Raw genomic sequence first — 18453 nt, 5'->3', positions numbered from 1 at the left:
ACCTGACCATGTTGTAACAAAGAAAAGACATAGAGTAAGCATTTTGTTGCCAGTTATCAATTATTTCAAGCATCAGCATTCTAGCATAAACTTTCTTGGTCAGACTTTTTTATCTGTATGTGTGTGCAGATGTGTCTATACTTGTGAGGACCAAATGTTATCACTATTGACACTATTGTACATGATTGTAATAATATAGTAAAATTGTGAAAAGGGGCATTTTTTGTATCCTCACATTTTTTGTATCCTCTTTACATTATTTAGTGATGCACAGGTTTGTGTGATGGTAAACAAGAAAGAAAATATCATTAGCCTGATAGGAAAACAATGGAAGTCTATGAGATGTCCTCACAATCTGTGTGTGTGTGTGTGTGTGTGTGTGTGTGTGTGTGTGTGTGTGTTTCTTTGTTTGTTTGTTTGTTTGTTCTGCATTGTGGTTGTGTTATATTCTCAATCCTTTATTTCTGTGTTTATGTTCTGAATTTTGACTGATTTATTTATTTGAGAAATTAGAATAATTGCTCTGTGTTTTAGTCTCACCCATTCATTTCCTATGGCTGGACAAATCTGACACAGACATGATGAGTGTTATGCTGTTTTACACTGTTTGATTAAACCACCTAGAATTATCAAACTGAGTCTAGATTTTTTTGCATGTACAAATAAGTGTAGGATAAGTCACCAAGCCTTGTACCACTCAGATGAAGGAAACCATTTTCATTAAATTGGTCAAAAATTACCTGAACATCACATATGGGTTAATATGCAAATTGTTTAAATAGAGAAAACTTTAGAAATGCTTAAAGAGAAAGTAAAGAATTTTAATAGAACTGAATATTTATTGACCATAAAATGTCTACAAGAAAACTTTATAGGCCTTCTCCAATCCTTCAGACCCTCCTCTGGTGCGACCTTTATGTGGGGCTCCAAACAGGGCTGGAGTCCAGCCAAACCCCTGCCAGGCTCCAAAGGGATGTGCGTGTGCAGTCTGAAAGTCAGAGGACACAAAAAACATGAAGCCAAGGTCTCTGCTCTGTGTCCCGCGGCTTTGTCTATTTGATAACGCTAATCATCAGGATGTCAGTTGCAGCTACAGGCGGCAGGTCGACATCGGTGCTCCGGAGCACAGTCTCGGTCAGCCGGAGGAGAAGAGGGCCAGAGATATGCACTTCACTTTTCAGCTGGAGAGATCTTACGAGCCTCTCGTGGATGAAGACAACACCCAACAGAAACGAAAGGAGGAAAAGAAGGCAAAAAAGAAAGCAAAGTATAAGAAGTACAAAAAGGTATGTTCAATTGTTTTTCTTTATTGGGTTATTTCCTAATTTTGTGCCTGTGCATACAGAAATAGTAACCATGATAGCATCATGGTTAATTATAATAGCATCATATCAAATTAATTTGGGATCTCCTTCAAAGAGTAAAAAGGTATTTTATATATTTATTTGATCTTTTTATTTAGACATCGCTTTTTATTTAGACAATCGACATTTAGACATTATTTAGACATTTAGACTAGCAATATTGTACTCTGTATTATTTGCTTACCTGCATGTTGGATATCAGTGGAATGTTTTCATGAAATGGCCCATTATTTTTCTCATTTCCATAAAGTTTTAGTGAACAGGTGTGTTAATTTTTGGTGATTCAGCTATGCTAGAACTGATTCAGTGTATATCTTTAAAAGTTTATATATAGTGGCTTTATTGACAGACAGTAGATACGTTGGTCCTAAACCTACACTTTTTCTCATTATCATTCATTCTAGCTGTATTTATGGGTTTGTTCTATGAAATTATACATTGGTACAAGTCCGATTTATATTCCATATTATTGAAAAGCTAACAATTAGCACTAACTTTGAATTAGCCACTTGAAAACATGATCAATGATCAACCATGATCAATTAGATCATGCATAGCCAATCAGGCACTCAAAATTGAAGTAATCAGTCAAGATCAAGAATCACCTAAAAACAAAACCAATAGATTGTCTACTGAAAATGCACTCCTCTTCTTTCATTACATTAAATATCATTATATGGCATTGCATTATATGAAGCCACACTGTGTTTTGGCCATAGAGACCTTTAACAGTGTACCTGAATCACAATGAGGCTACATAGTCAGACTTTCAGGCATTTACAGTTATTATTTTGACAGGAAGTGGGACACTCAGGTCTCATGCAGTGATCCATTGTCATGTAGCCGAAATTTCCTCCCACAAGATGAAGCTGTACATCCTGTTTCTGAGGATATACAGTACACAAATAAAAAGTGACTCCCTGTAACAATTATATGCCTGTAAACAACATGTTTTTTTCTTTTTTCTTTTTTTACTGTGTAGGTGATAAAGCAGTTGTTGAAATTATTTAAATTAGTTCAGACTTACTGAAGGCCAGAGTGTAGTGGACAAATAAATGTCCTCTATAAGATCTGACATAACAAGATCTGAAAACAAATTATTTTATCATGCAGTTCTGTTAATTCCATTTAATTTGATTATTGAAATAGTTTCACAGAATGTAATGAATTGGGATTAATATTATACCAGTGATGTATGTATTGTAGTAATGTGTTGGTTGTTTTGTACTGTGGCTCCCCGGCCTGAAGCAAAGGAGGGAGGAGTGTGGCAAGGAGGAGGGCGGGGCCGGGCCATGATGAAGCACGCCTGGCCCCTAATCAGGCTAATCAAGCTGACGAGAGGGATAAAGGCGGCCGGAGGTGGCAGTTCGGGAGAGAGAGAGCTACAGGCAGCTGCCCTGTATGCGTTTGTGTTTATGTTTTGTCTTTATGTTTAATTTATCATTAAACATTATTTATATTGTCAAGCTGGTTCTCGCCTCCTCCTTTCCCTTTTACCCTGTTACATTGGTGCCGAAATCCGGGAAGGAGGAGGGATGCGCCGTAGTAGAGTTCTCGCCACTACCATCCACCCCAAAGGAGCAGCAGCAGCCATCCACCGGGGGACTGAGGAGCCCAGCCGCCTGAAAGCGGAGGAATGACCGTCGACCGCGAGGGGAGGAGGGGCTCCTTACCGACCGCCTGCAGCGGTTGGGCCGCTGCCAGGGGTGGAGGAGACCCCTACCTGCCGCTAAAATGCAGCGGGGTCAAAGAGAAGACCGCCGTCTGCGAGCGTGGAGGGGCTCCCTGCCGACCGCCTGGAGCAGGAGAACCGCTGCCAGGGTGGAGGAGACCCCTACCATCCACCAAAACGCGGCAGGGTGTTCCGTCCGCCAGGGGCCGGAGGACTGCCTCCGATCTATCCGGGGAGGAGTGGCTGTCATCCACTAGAGGGTGGAGGAGTGACCGAGGACCAGGCTATGGCGTATAAGAGAACCGGCGAGTAAGTTATTTTTTTCTCTCTCCTCTCTCTCTCCTGCTGTCGCTCCATGTTGTCACTGTGCCAGGGGCTCCCCGGCCTGAAGCAAAGGAGGGAGGAGTGTGGCAAGGAGGAGGGTGGGGCTGGGCCATGATGATGCATGACCGGCCCCTAATCAGGCTAATCAAGCCCACAAGAGGGATAAAGGGGCCGTAGGTGGCAGTTTGGGAGAGAGAGAGCTACAGGCAGCTGCCCTGTATGCGTTTGTGTTTATGTTTTGTCTTTATGTTTAATTTAACATTAAACATTATTTATATTGTCAAGCCGGTTCTCGCCTTCTCCTTTCCCTTTTACCCTGTTACATGTACACTGTAAAAAAAAAAAATCATAATTTTAACGGTAAAAATCTGTAAAAATGCTACAGTAAAAAAAACTTAAATTGGTTAATACCGATTATACCGAGTAGTTACCGTAAAATATACGTTACATTTTTTAAATATATTTAAAAAGACAATACATGTAGTTTTACAGTAAAATGTTGTCAAAATAAAAATTTTTAGATGTAAAAAGTATGATTTTCCTGTATAATTAATGGTTGAAATTTATATTATGTCTAAAAAGAGAATACATGTATTTTTTATGGTATATTATTGTTAAAATTACAGTAAAAAACAGTGATCGGGCGTTCCCAGAATTCCCTGCATGACCCATTACATTTCATTATATTTTATGAGAATAGTTATGTTCTTATTTTTAATATCAGTTATGTACTTTGGGGTGTTCTGTGTTATATTTGATGTAGTTTAGCTAATATTTACTACTGCATTATTTTAATTTCACATGTGTTACCCTGATTGTGTTTAGTGTTTGTGTGAGTGACACTGAGCACTGTCTCTCCATGTTTATTGGTCATTGCTCTTGGAAGGGCCACTATTGTTGAAATTCATATCATCATATGCAGGGTTGGGAGGGTTACTTTTGAAATATATTCCACTACAGATTACAGAATACATGCTGTAAAATGTCATTTGTAACGTATTTCATTAGATTACTCAAGGTCAGTAATGTATTCTAAATACTTTGGATTACTTCTTCAGCACTGGTAGATTTTTTCACTTATTTTGACTATAAAAACTCTGCCAGTACAGTAAGACAAAATACACGTTAAAAATACATTCTCTGAAAAACCTAAATATCTTATGCAGTGTTGTTTTTAAAACAAGACTGAATCTAATTGATCTTGTTTTAAGGATTTTTAGATATTTTTACGGGAAAACAATACAAAAATTAATATCAAGAATAAGATTTTTGCCCTAATATCAAAGGTCTTACTAGAAAAAAAGAAATTATGATCCAATGTGAATTTTCTTGATAAAAAAATATGATCGTGCCTGGTAACTTGTGCATGTAAAATGGCAAGAAATAGTATTTTATCTTAGTGTAAAGCTAACAATTTACACAAGGTTTATTTCTATTTCTTCTGCTCCAAACTTACTTCAAACTTACTTCTCTGTCTGCTCGTATGAATGCAACACATCATAAGAAAGTGTTTCACTGCTGTTCAAATGCAGTTTGGATGGCATCATTTATATGTATAAATGTTTTCCATCTGAAAGGACTAAATATTAAATGAAACAAATGACAATAAAATGCAAAGTAATCTCTTCAGTAATCAGAATACTTTTTGAATGTAACTGTATTCTAATTACCAATGATTTAAATTGTAACTGTAGTGGAATACAGTTACTTATATTTTGTATTTGAAATACGTAATCCCGTTACATGTATTCTGTTACTCCCCAACCCTGATCATGTGCCCTTCTGTAATTACTACAGGGATTTACAATACATTATAAAGTGAAAAACAGATTTTTACAATTTCAGAAGGCTAATATATTAAGTTTATCATTTAATAATATAAACTATGGTACTGCATCGTAATATATACTGTAAAACAACAGTTTTAACTGTAAAATGTACAGTTTGTTCTGTAAAGTTGTTTACATTTTTACTGTATTTTTTTACATAATTATTCTGGCAAACCACAGCTGCCATGTTTTTTTTTGTTGTTTTTTTTTTGTAAAAACAACGGGAGATTTTTTTACATTGTATTCACTGTGTAATATGTGTATAATTATAATGTAATTTATAATTATATAATTATATTTATTTATCACACATATACATTTGCACATATACAGTGAAATTATTTTTTTTTTCACATATCCCAGCTAAGCTGACGTCAGAGTGCAGGGTCAGCCATGATACAGCGCCCCTGTATCAGTGTATCAATTATTTTTTCAACATGCTTTTTGTTTCACAGAATGTAGGAAAAGCTCTTCGCTACAGTTGGAAATGTCTGATGCTGGGACTGCAGAACTTCACTGTGGGATACTCCACCCCTCTTTCCGCTGCTGCCACAATTGTTCCAGATTTCCACTCAGGAGAAGCTTGGGGCTGACACCAGCTATTTATACTCCAGAGTCAGCTATCTTCAAAGTGGACCAGTTATCTTTATACACAAATGCAAATCTAAAAACTAGACTGTACATCTGCAAAGGCAATCAACTTCTCATCCTATAAATTCTAGCATAGATCTTTGATTCTATGTCAAAGTTTTGGTCTCCACCCTGCACAGAGACCCACAGTAATTAGGGAGAGATACAGTACATCCTTTTACACTGAATCATATCCATGCATATTTTGCAGTGATTAAAAAAATAATTAATATGAATTTCTGTATGAAAGTAATGAAATATTCTTGTATTATAGAACTACAGATTTTAGTATTGATTCTATGATTATTTTATGCACAGGGTAAAACGTCTGTGACAATCTCCCGGTATCAAATGTCTTCAGCTGCAGGTGAATACTTGGATTTAAATATTTTGTTTCAGCTCACTGCATAGATGTAGACAAAGGTGAAAATTATATCGACTCTTCAGTTGATATGTTCATATGTTCATCTTTTCTTAGAAGAATGAACTGATCATTGAATTGTTTTTTTTTCCCCCTTCATATTATCGATCTAGTATGGCTTTATTGGTTTAGTCCATTTCATGGACAAAAAAGAGAATGTGACAGAGACGAAATTGAATGTTCTAAGAAAGGAAAGTTAGAGTAAGTGTTTTTAAACTATAATGAGGGCAGGAGACTTTAAGAGGCAACCACAACAGGAAAAGACAATGTAAAACAAAGCAGAGAAACATGTTTAATAAGGCTAGTGCAGTACTAATGACATGATTGTAACAAATGCTTAAAGGTATAGTTACCCACAAAATTTTGTTATAATTTTCTGTAAGGTAGAAATTAATTTCACATGTATTATTCTCATATTTAACCTTCACTCTAGTTTCTAGCTTCTTTTATCTGTGTTGTTGCATTACTGTGTCTTAGATGTAGGACTTCTAAGAAATGCCGCACTAATTGTACCAGACATAGCCATCTCCAATTTTAAGTGATAGTCTCAGCTTAGGCAAACACTTTCAAGTGAGATGGCCTAGGCCAGAGAATGGGTTAACTTTTGTGTCAACCTGACAGTGACATAATATTTTTATGCAAGTAAGCAATCAGAGTTTTAGTTGAATGTGGTAAGATCTTGTTTGTTTGAGATGGTATAAAACTCATTTGTAATGAGATGATTGTTGTGAGGCTTCTTTTGAATGAGATACCTCTTCCCCAGCCGAATAAACTTTCTTCTGATGGTGAAAAGAATCCAAAGACTTTCATTGTGTTATTTCTCTTTATTGGAAAATTCCCCGACATTTCTCACCCTTGTGTTATGACTTTTTTCTGCTGTGGAACAAAAAAGGAGAGTGAGAGCCTCAGTCACCATCCACTTCCACTGCATCTTTTTTCTATACAATAACAGTGAATGGTGACTGAGGCTGTCAGCCCCTAACTTTCAACCAAGCATCTTAAAAAGATACGAATTTGGAACAACATGAGGGTGAGAAATGAAGACAGAATATTCTTTTCTGGGTGAACTATTCCTTTAAAGGAATATTCTGGCTTCAATACAAGTTACGCTCAATCGACAGCATTTGTGGCATAATATTGATTACCACAAAAATAACTGACTCGTCCTTCCTTTTCTTTAAAAAATGCAAAAATCGGGGGCCTGGGTAGCTCAGCGAGTATTGACACTGACTACCACCCCTGGAGTCACGAGTTTGAATCCAGGGCGTGCTGAGTGACTCCAGCCAGGTCTCCTAAGCAACCAAATTGGCCTGGTTGCTAGGGAGGGTAGAATCATAACCTCCTCGTGGTCGCTGTGATGTGGTTCTCGTTCTCAGTGGGGTGTGTGGTGAGTAGTGCATGGATGCTGCGGAGAATAGCGTGACGCCTCCACATGCGCTATGTCGTCGCGGTAACGCGCTCAACAAGCCACATGATAAGATGTGCAGACTGAAGGTCTCAGACGCGGAGGCAACTGAGATTCGTCCTCCGCCACCCGGATTGAGGCAAGTCACTACGCCACCACGAGGACATAGAGCGCATTGGGAATTGGGCATTCCAAATTGGGGAGAAAAAAAAAATCGAGGTTCCAGTGAGGCACTTACAATGGAAGTGACTGAGGCCAATTTTTGTAGGGTTTAAAGGCAGAAATGTGGAGCTTATAATTTTATAAAAGCACTTACATTAATTCTTCTGTTAAAACTCATGTATTGTTTGAGCTGTAAAGTTCTTTGAATCATAATTTTTACAGCTGTTTTAGGGTTTAGGGTTTGTTGACATTACATAGTCATCAAGAAGCTGTAAAGTTGGGTATAACTTTACACAGAAAAGGTTAGCAAGTGATTTTATCACACTAAAATCATGTTTACACGCATATTGTTATATGCTACAATCTAATAAAATATTTTAAAGATCTGAAAATTATTATGGCTGTTTTTTTCATTACTGCAATTAGTAGGTTTTGTTTAAATTACTAGCTTTTGAAGAAATTTTTTTTTTTTAATGTCAGTGTTTTAGAAATGCGTAATTCTTGCCATTGTTAATGAGTTTAAGAGACTTCACATTATTATTAGATGTTTCAAACCAAAAATATTTATATGAATATGAAATACAGCTGATATGGTTATCAGCTGAGAAAAATATAACAATATACAGTATCTTTCCATGCGACGCACGTGCTCCTGTTCACTCCACTGCAGCAGATGACGCTGTTCACGTCTCGAGTCTCGTCAGTAACGTCACTGCGACCACCGAAGAAACGCGAGGAGACATCATGGCGGGATTCATGAAATCCGAAAGTGGGTTCAAAACCGAAACTGTCAGAGTATTTGTTATCTTAACTACTGCGTTGCTTTTCCTTCTGTTTTTTGTGCAGATGTCAGGTAAGTGAATGTTATTCAGATTCAGTTATTGTTTTTATTTAAATATCTTGCTAATTGCTTAGAAAAGTTAAGAAAGCTAAGTGTTGTTAGCGTACTTAGTGTATTGTTCATGTAATTGAGTGTGAAAACAGACAATGTTTTACAATTAAACGTTTTCTAAAGTCTAAAGTCAGTGTTTATCCTATTAATGTTTAATCCGTATTTGTTGTAAATGACACTTCACATCAAAATTTGAGGAAAACCTACACTATTATTAATTGATAAAACATGTGCCTTTTTAAAACTCCGAGGATTCAAATAAATGTACCAGTGTTTTGTGTGGATATTTTCATGTGGCTTTTGAAGATAATGATGATTCAGAAAATGAATTGTGTCAGTCATTTGAAAATACTGTCCAGCTCGAAAATAATGCTGAGCACTATTGACTTAATGGAGCCACGCCCACCTTCATTCTCTCTTATTACACCAAATCATTCATTTTCATTTTTGATTAGGTGCCACCCGCCCCATCATAGAAATTAAAGATGGACAAGAGCTCAAAACACACAGTGCCCAGCATTTTTGCTATAATAATAGTATCACACCTGGATGGGGGGAAACATGGACTAGAATACAGGTAAACGATATTCAGTTTTGATTTATGACTGTGTCAGTGTGGGATCAGTAATGTTAACAGTGTGGATTAATGGCAAGAGCCCCTCCCCTTTGTTTAATTGACAGGTGAGAGTATGGAGCACCACAAAATTGAAAGTGACGGTAGTAAATGATGAGCAGGATCTGCGGGAGCTTGAGCATTTCAGCATCTGGAAGCTTGTGCAGTACTTCATTCGAGAACAGACTAACGAGACCACCGTGAGCATCAGTCTCTTTAGCAACAAAACCTGTTTCCGAGTGGACCCCTCAGACTCCCGGACGCTCTATACAGTGCAGCCCAGTCGACGTGAGTTAAAAGAGATTTGTCATTTGGGTGTTATATGCATCGATAACATTTTCATGATTATAATTAATTTATAATTGTAATACACAGTGTATTACACATTTCCAAAGTACAATTCTTGACCTTTTTCCAGTTCTAAAAATTATCTATGTTCATTTGTTAAAAAATAAAAATCCTTGTGGATGGAAAACTCATTACAAACGTTCCTTCCGATAACACTACTTTATACAACCTTTATGCTCAGGATTTTGTTAATGATTTAAAGATTACATTATTTTATCTCCTGTAGATTTTGATATCTATCTAATTGTGGTGTTTGTGGCTGGAGTGCTTCTGTTCTTCTATGCAGACACGCTCAGTAGGTAAGTGAAATTAATAAAACATTAAGTTATAGGGATAGTTCACCCAAAAATGAAAATTATCTCATCATTTACTCACCCTCATGCCATCCCAGATGTGTATGACTTTCTTTCTTCTGCTGAACACAACTTAAGATTTTTAGAAGAATATTTTAGCCAGTTTTTTCCACAGGAGTTTGTGAGAGTGTGGTGAGTGGACCTCAGACCCTCTAGGGGGGTCCGGGGGCATGCTCCCCCGCAATAATTTTGCATCAATCTGGTGCACTTTGAGAGCAAAATTAAGAGGCTTGATCTATGAAGAACTTTGTGCTTTGGTAAACAATTTTGTGCTCTAGAAGTAATTTAATCATAAACACATGGTTGTACAGATATGAATGGTGATGACACGGCAAAAAAGTCACACCCACAAAGAATAAACAAGACGGAGTTTAACGCAGTTCACAAATAGTCAAAACACAAAATCGACTAGAGCATACATTTGAGCCATCAAACAGATGATGCAAAAGTGGTTTCCTGTGTTGAACTTGCTCCTCAGATGCTGAAAATAGTTATGTTGTCAGAGACGCTGGTAATAACGTTAACGTTAGATCAGGGCTTGACAATAAGCATTGTCGTGTGCTTAAAGTAAATTGGTCATTCACTTGTCTAAGTGAAAAAGTTACATGTCCGGAGAGAAGAAAGGATATTTAAATTACATGCTCAAGTAACATATCAAAGTTCCTGTTGTATGTTTCCTAAAATTATGACCGATGCCCAACCTAATAATGTACCTATGCAATCAACTCAATTCTCTGTGACAGAAATGTAAACTGCACTGGGTAGAGGAGGAGGCTATTGTCATATGATAATTATTTTGTTACTTATGGTAGTCAAATAAAGGAAAGCCTCCATCGCCATCATTTTCAGCAGGGATGCTCATAGTTCCATGGAATGAGATCTACTTTTTCATTACGTTATAGCTGAAAGACATACCATGTACAATAAAGGCTATACATTATCACTATACCAAAATATCAGTAGTGAACCAATTTGACGGTAATAACACTAACTAATTTGTTAATTATGGAAGAACGGTTTCAAGTTCTTTAGTAATTATTCAAGACTAGTAAACATAAATACAACAAATTAATCAAATTCAGTGCTTTTTTTAACAGCTTTAAAAGTTTTTAACAGCAGTAGGCTATCAAGTATTCAAGTAAACATTCAGAATGAAGTGCAACACAAAACTATTACTGGTCTTTACTGTATGATTATTATACATTAATACTTTTTAAAGCTACTAAGGTTACCCAGTCAAGAGCAGCGAGTGTTTTCTCGTTTTCTTGTTATGATTGTTTGATTATTATAATGACACACTAGACAGCAGCAGGTTTATTAGCTTACATTTATACTTACAAGTCTGACATTTTAATACAAATCCGCCTTTTTCTCCACTGTTTACATTCACTTTAGACATCACTCTCTGTGTTTACATGAATACTTCACCAAGACAGACATTTTGGTGGAATTTTGAAATGTATTTGTCCGTTCAGGTGCGCATTAGCTTGAGCATTTTCAGCACACACACATACGCCTTCTGTCAATCAAACAGGGCGCAGCTGTCACTAGATTGCTAGCGAATTATAAAATTACACACTCTGGATTATTTTCAACAGCAGAATAAGAATATGAACTGTAATAAGTGACACTGGCCTAGCCTATCACAAATATAATCAGTCTGCTTGTCCGGTCAGGCAAGTAAAATTCTCTTTCACTTGCCCCTTCAAAAATCCACTTGTCCTGGACAAACGGACAAGCGTTAATGTTGAGCCCTGCGTTAGATAGTTAGCTAACATTAGCTAGCTAGATATAACTTTACATATGTCATACATTGTTTTTCACGATAAGCAGCCGGATATGTCAGTCGACATAAGCGAGGAGACTGACTGGGAGTGAGAGATGCTTTGCCAAAGCAACGGCGCAAAACACAATGTTAGAGATCTTTTATGTTATTATGAGAAGTGTAATTAATGAGAAATATTGTTTCAGCTCTGTAGGTCCATACAATTCAAGTAAATGGTGGCCAGAACTTTCAAGCTCCAAAAAGCACATAAAGGCAGCATAAAAGTAATCCATATGACTCCAGTGGTTTAATCCATGTCTTCTGAATCGATATGATAAGCGTGGGTGAGAAACAGATCTATATTTCAATCCTTTTTTACTATAAATCTCCACTTTCACTTTCACATTAAAGGAGAGATTTATAGTAAAAAATATTGATCTGTTTTACACCCACATCTATCATGTCACTTCTGAAGATGTAGATTTAACCACTGGAGACATATGGATTACTTTTATGCTGCCTTTATGTGATTTATTTTTTTTGGAGCTTGAACGTTCTGGCCACCATTCACTCGCATTGTATTGATCTACAGAGCTGAGATATTCTTCTAAAAATCTTAATTTGTGTTCAGCAGAAGAAAGAAAGTCATACACATCTGGGATGGCATGAGGGTAAGTAAATGATGAGAGAATTTCCATTTTTGGGTGAACTATCCCTTTAATATGTTTTGTTTATTTGCAGCTCAGATAAATTCTGTCACTTTTGATACTTGTTTATCCTTTTAATTCACTAATTGTTAAGAATAATCTGTCTCTTGGCAGGTGGTCTAATAGATGAAACGGTATACAAAAACCCTAATTTTCAAACCAAATCTATTAGTTTCACCCCAACCTAAATACAACAGTTTACTGACTTCAACCCAATTGGTCTTTTCCTACTGTAGATGACACAGCTTAGGTTTTAGTTGTTAGAGATAATGTGTAAAACTCTCTGTAGTCTCACCTGCATCATCTTGTCTTGTAGGAGTCAAGTATTCTACTACTCGGCAGGCATGAGCACTGGCATGATCGCCTCCCTCCTCATCCTCATCTTTGTGATTAGCCGTTTTTTACCCAAGGTATGAATTGTGCACATTTCTTGGTTTGTGTAGCAATTATCTGTTGAATCTTATTAAATGCCCTAATTTCCTTTTACCTTTCAATATGTGTGTTTCTTTGGCCTGTAGAAAAGCCCTTTCTATGTGCTGGTGATGGGAGGCTGGTCTTTTTCGCTCTACATCATCCAGCTGGTATTTCGGAACCTGCAGCTAATTCTGAAAGAACACTGGCATCTGGTCATCGGTAAGATACCACCTTCAAAATATTGGGGCTTATTCTAGACTATGTAATTCTGTGTCAAATTTAATCTTGGGAAATGTGTAGATGGTTCTTTTCTTTCTTTTTTTATCCTTTTTTGGGGGGGGTATGTTCTTAAAGACACCATGAAACTGCATTTGCAACAAAGTTAACTTCCATAATGCAATGCAATACTGTGTGAAAGGGGGGGACCTGCTGTTTGGACCATGAAAAGTGGGCTAAGAATTTACTGGTTAATATTATTTTTCCCTGCCTGTGTGGCCATGGTTATGTCAGCAGTCGAGAAAAGTTACTTCAAGGCCAGGGAACATTATTACAATTTCATTAATGATTATGTTTTTTTTTTTCTTAGAATAAAAAACTGCTCAATAAAATGTCATGTTTTGCCATTTTTTTTATAGTAGCCTTTGCAAAGTATCAAATGTTTTCTGATTGTTTTTTCTATTGCTGATTGTTCTTTATATTTATATGTTTAGGCTATGTCCTTGTTGTCGGGTTCATCAGTTTTGCAGTGTGTTACCGTTATGGCCCCCTTGTGGAGGAACGAAGTATCAACATACTGTCCTGGACGCTACAGATATTCGGCCTTCTGCTGGTGTACGCTGGTATTCAGGTCCAGCAAGTGGCTTTTGCTATCATAGTGGCAGCACTCTGCTCCAAGAACATGGAGTACCCTTTTTCCATGGCTCTCCAGTTGTATCAGTGAGTATCTAATTCTCTCCTCAGGGGAAGCACTTTAGAAAGACACTTCTTCCCTGTCATTTTTTGCGTTGTAGTTCATTTTTTTCATTGAGCCAAGTTGTGCAATGTTGAGCATGCCAATACAATGATTTTGTGTAGAACCTAAATTCTATTTTTATTGTTTTCATTTTGGCATTTTACTTAATCTATTTTTATTTTTTTATCTGATGACGATGACCAATGACTAATACTAAAAACAATGAGATTATGCATCATATTTATTTGTCTTTGCATCAAGTGTGTTTATATTAGAGGTAGAACGATTTATTGGCTTTGGAACTATTTTTATCAGCACAAATCTATGCTGATAGTTGCCGATATATATTTTTATTATTCCTCTGTGTTCCTCTGTGCCTGGTGCTAGAGGATTCTACAATATAACAGCGGCCCGTAGAGGTGAAATAAAAACAATCGCGTGGGGATTTGCTGCATCTGAATCTTTCCTCGACAATATTCATCCATATTTTTATAATCACTTCAATGCATGTTTTGTTATTTTGATTAGATAATCAAGTGTTCTAAATTGAAGCGAGGGCATTTGAAAGAAATTGCAATTATATGGAAATGTGCCCCTTCAGCACTTATATCAAGTCTCCAAATTCATATCTTGTGAATAATAATAAACCTTATTTCTCATTAAACCTCATCTGGTGAAATATACAGTACTGTGCAAAAGTCTTAGGCACATAAGATGTTTCACAAAAACATTTGTCTTAAGATGGTTATTTATATCTTCAGTTTTAGTGTGTCAATAGGAAAAATAAATTTTAGACTCTCAAACATTACTTTTGCAAATAGAAAATATTAGAAAAGAAGAACAGGGAGCCCTGCAACAGATGTCATTGCCCCCACAGAGCCCCCCGAACATCGTGTCAGTCTGAGATTACATAAAGAGACAGAAGCAATCGAGACAGCATAAACAGATAGAAGAACTGTGGTGAATTCTCCAAGAAGCTTGGAACATCCTATCTGCCAACAACCAAGAAAAACTGTGTCCAGGTGTACCTAGAAGAATTGGGGCTGTTTTAAAGGCAAAGGTGGTCACACCGAATATTGATTTAGCTTTAGGTTTACTGGACTTTGTATGATGTTAATTGATAAATTATGATATGCAACATTTTTCACAAGTGTCAAAAACTTTTGCATAGTACTGTATATACAAAAGAAAACCCTTCATCTTGTGTGTGTGTGTGTATATATATATATATATATATATGTAACGGAGCTAAGTCTACAAAATAAGAGACCCCGGTGTGTTTCAGGCTTGGTTGAACAATAAATTGGATCTAGGATTTTATTCGTTTTACTCTTGTTGCCTTATTGTCTGTAATCGTCATAGTATGGAAATTGTAAGAAAATATTTGTAACATGCTATAAATTGATTTTAAAAACTATTGGCCAATTAATCAGTTATTGGCCTTTTCCACCACCATAGTTAAAAGTATCTGCAAAATCTTAGACCTCTAAATCGGTCAACCTCTAGTTTGCATGTACATCAACACTGATAACTATCAAAAAACAGTTATTAAAGTGTGAGGGACAAAACAACAGAAGAACACAGTCTTTACTGTGAAGATCTTCACATCAAAACTTGAACTCTGTGAAGATACTGACAGGATGCCGGTGAAAGCGGTTTTCTTGGAAAATAAAAACTGTTGAAAGTGTTTATATTAAGTGTAATTGGTGTGAAATAGTGCATATAAACACACTTTGAGGATCATGCTTTGATAACCTATTTAATATTCTGAAGAATTAAGATGTATCAAACCGTAATGTGTGTGGTGTACAATATCATATTGTAAGGTGCCTTTGCGATATGATAATTCTCATCCCTAGTGGTTCATATATTAGTTATAAAGTATAGTCTTTTTCTTTTTGCTGAATGAATGTTTTAAAGGAAACTGAAGCCAAAGAAACTAGAACCACGACGATTGCTGACTGAAGAGGAGTATCAGAGACAAGGGGAATTAGAGACTCAGAAAGCTCTAGAAGAACTGAGAAACTACTGCGGCAGTCCAGAGTTAAACACGTGGAAGACTGTCTCTAGACTCCAGTCTCCTAAAAGGTATGAGAGAGAATATTCTAGAAATAAATACAGTTTATATAATACAGTTCCTTCATAAAGTGAAACTTTAAATACATTTTAAAGGTGCCTTTATCAAATTATGCATTTTGGGTTGCTTGCTTATTACAGTGAGTATTGAATAATAGAACTGTTTGTATGGCCTAATGGCTTCAAAATGAAACGTCTTTTGCAACCCATTTCATTTGATGAAATTTTACGAAGACAAACTTTTCTTCTTTTTTTGGAATTACCCACTGATGAAACATTCTCAGTGTGTTAAGAAGTAAATAGAATCATTGTGAATAACAGTGCTCTCACTCACACACATCTGTCATCGGCTCAGGTTTGCTGACTTCATTGAGGGCTCTCCTCATCTGCTGTCCAATGAGGTCTCCGTTCACACCCAGGAGTACGGTCTGGGCGGATCATTCTTCGAGGACGAGCTGTTTTCCACTGATGAAGAAGATCAGCCGGAGGAGGAAGACGGATGGGAAACAGACGACGATGTGAAGACCAAGGTCGATTCTCCACGATGGAACAATACACGAGTGATGAAATGATGGCGTTGGAAAAGGTTTGAATGAAGTATTTAAGCGGATGGAGCCTGAAACATTTACTGTTATTCGGTAGGTAACTGTTGGAGGCTTTCACACATGGCTGCACAGCGCAGACACTCGAGTTGGTGTGAAAAGCCAAACACTTCTGTCTTTGATCCACTTCCATTTGTAACGGATGATTCATGGATAAAAAAACTGTTCAGAGGATGCCCGTAGCATTTTATTTTCTCAAGAGAATGGCCAACAGTTGTTTAATTTCCTCTTTCTTGACCAGAAAAAAAAAAAGAGAGAGAAAAACTGATTTTTATTTTTCTTAAATCTTAAAACTTAAAGGAATATTTTAATCAAAAATAATCATTCTCTCATCATTTACTCACCCTCATGTTGTTCCATACCAGTGTTACTGACTTCCGTGGAACACAAAAGGAGATTTTGGGCTCAGTCACCATTTACTTTCACTGTAAGGAAAAAAGATTCAAAGAAGGTAAATGGTGACTGGGGCTAACAATATACCTAACATCTCTTTATTTGTTCTACAAATGAACATAAGTCAAATGGGTTTGGAACAACATGATGGTGAGTAAATGATGACAGAATTTTCATTTTTGCCTGAAATAACCCTTTAAGATGAATCTTCAGACTTTTTTGACCTCCTGTGTGAGGAGGAAGACTGAAAGCTGTCACTTTGGATGGTCTGCCTTGTTACATGGTTTATATTTTATGTTTTGTTTTTATGTTTATACTATGGCCCAGTTACATGGTTCAACTGATTATTTGATTTATGTTTGAATGAGCAATAAAAGCAGAATTGATTTGTGTGTAATTGTTTTACCTAAATTATTATTTCTCATTTTTGCAAGCTGAAGATGGTCAAATCCGCCACCGTGTATATAAATTACACACATCTTTATTGTAGCCACTTGGTGGCAGCATAAAACCATTCAGGCCTTACATGACAATTTGTATTTAGTTTGCATGGAGTAAATGGAATTCTTTGTTGTGCATCTTTGTAAATATTTAAGACAAAGTGACAAGAGTGAGCATTGTGACAGATCTACAGTCATGGTCAAAATTATTGCCTTCCTTGAATTTTTCTGAAAACAATTAAAGCAACGGCTTGAGATTGTTTATCTTCACTGGACACGTCAAAGTAAACATTCTAAATGACGTGCAAAAAAGAATGGACCAAAAAGTCATTAGTTCAAATATACTTTTTTTCTTTAAATGGGTTTAAATACTTTTTCAACTGAAATCCACTGTTATAAACATTTACTTAATATGTAATTATTATTATAGTGTTATTGTTTCTAAAACTATGTTAACATGTGGTTAGAAACAAACGATTATTTAAATTAGTTGACCAGAAACATTACGAGATGACTTTAATGTAACAGTCAGAACTTATTTAAATATATAACGAGTAAAATTCAAGGCAAAAAGATTTGCACGTTTGACATTGTAAGTAAAAGTAGCTTATTATACAGAGAAATCGGTAACACTTTACAATAAGGTTCAATTTGTTAACATTAGTTGACATGAACTAACAATGAACAATACTTTTACAGCATTTATTAATCTTGGTAATGTTACTTTTAAAATCAAAAGTTGTTAATGTTAACGTTAGTTGATGCATGGGGGGCCTGGGTAGCTCAACAAGTAAAGACGCTGACTACCACACCTGGAGTCGCAAGTTTGAATCCAGGGCGTGCTGAGTGACTCCAATCAGGCTTCCTAAGCAACCAATTGGCCCGGTTGCTAGGGTGGGTTAACCTCCTCGTGGTCGCTATAATATTGTTCTCGCTCTTGGTGGGGTGCATGGTGAGCTGTGTGGATGCCGCGGAGAATAGCGTGAAGCCTCCATACGCGCTACGTCTCTACGGTAACGTGCTCAACAAGCCACGTGATAAGATGTGCAGATTGACAATCTCAGACGTGGCGGTGACTGAGATTCGTCACC

The 18453-nt window shown here is 36.7% G+C and overlaps 2 protein-coding genes across 2 annotated transcripts; both read left to right on the top strand.

The window, feature by feature from the left end:
* Positions 1-956: 956 nt before the first annotated feature.
* Positions 957-7035, top strand: si:dkey-126g1.9 (uncharacterized protein C1orf115). The gene is made up of 2 exons (XM_051662781.1): positions 957-1286; positions 5645-7035. The coding sequence occupies exons 1-2, from the start codon at positions 1014-1016 to the stop codon at positions 5780-5782; spliced, it is 411 nt and encodes a 136-aa protein (XP_051518741.1). The 5' UTR covers positions 957-1013; the 3' UTR covers positions 5783-7035.
* Positions 7036-8426: 1391 nt separating this feature from the next.
* Positions 8427-17701, top strand: nemp1 (nuclear envelope integral membrane protein 1). Its single transcript, XM_051662004.1, has 9 exons — positions 8427-8660; positions 9155-9276; positions 9381-9600; positions 9887-9959; positions 12802-12895; positions 13004-13118; positions 13610-13835; positions 15772-15939; positions 16283-17701. The coding sequence occupies exons 1-9, from the start codon at positions 8552-8554 to the stop codon at positions 16497-16499; spliced, it is 1344 nt and encodes a 447-aa protein (XP_051517964.1). The 5' UTR covers positions 8427-8551; the 3' UTR covers positions 16500-17701.
* Positions 17702-18453: the final 752 nt, after the last annotated feature.

The sequence above is a fragment of the Myxocyprinus asiaticus genome, chromosome 29, assembly GCF_019703515.2.
Source record: "Myxocyprinus asiaticus isolate MX2 ecotype Aquarium Trade chromosome 29, UBuf_Myxa_2, whole genome shotgun sequence".
Classification (NCBI taxonomy): Eukaryota; Metazoa; Chordata; class Actinopteri; order Cypriniformes; family Catostomidae; genus Myxocyprinus; species Myxocyprinus asiaticus.
Note: the sequence above shows the minus strand (reverse complement) of the source record. Positions and strands in the feature narration are given on the sequence as shown.

Coding starts and splice junctions, on each gene's coding strand:
- nemp1 (XM_051662004.1), top strand. CDS start 8,552: ATGGCGGGATTCATGAAATCCGAAAGTGGGTTCAAAACCGAAACTGTC. Junction 9,601..9,886: donor TACAGTGCAGCCCAGTCGAC/GTGAGTTAAAAG, acceptor TATCTCCTGTAG/ATTTTGATATCTATCTAATT. Junction 13,119..13,609: donor ACACTGGCATCTGGTCATCG/GTAAGATACCAC, acceptor TTATATGTTTAG/GCTATGTCCTTGTTGTCGGG.
- si:dkey-126g1.9 (XM_051662781.1), top strand. CDS start 1,014: ATGAAGCCAAGGTCTCTGCTCTGTGTCCCGCGGCTTTGTCTATTTGAT. Junction 1,287..5,644: donor AGTATAAGAAGTACAAAAAG/GTATGTTCAATT, acceptor TTTGTTTCACAG/AATGTAGGAAAAGCTCTTCG.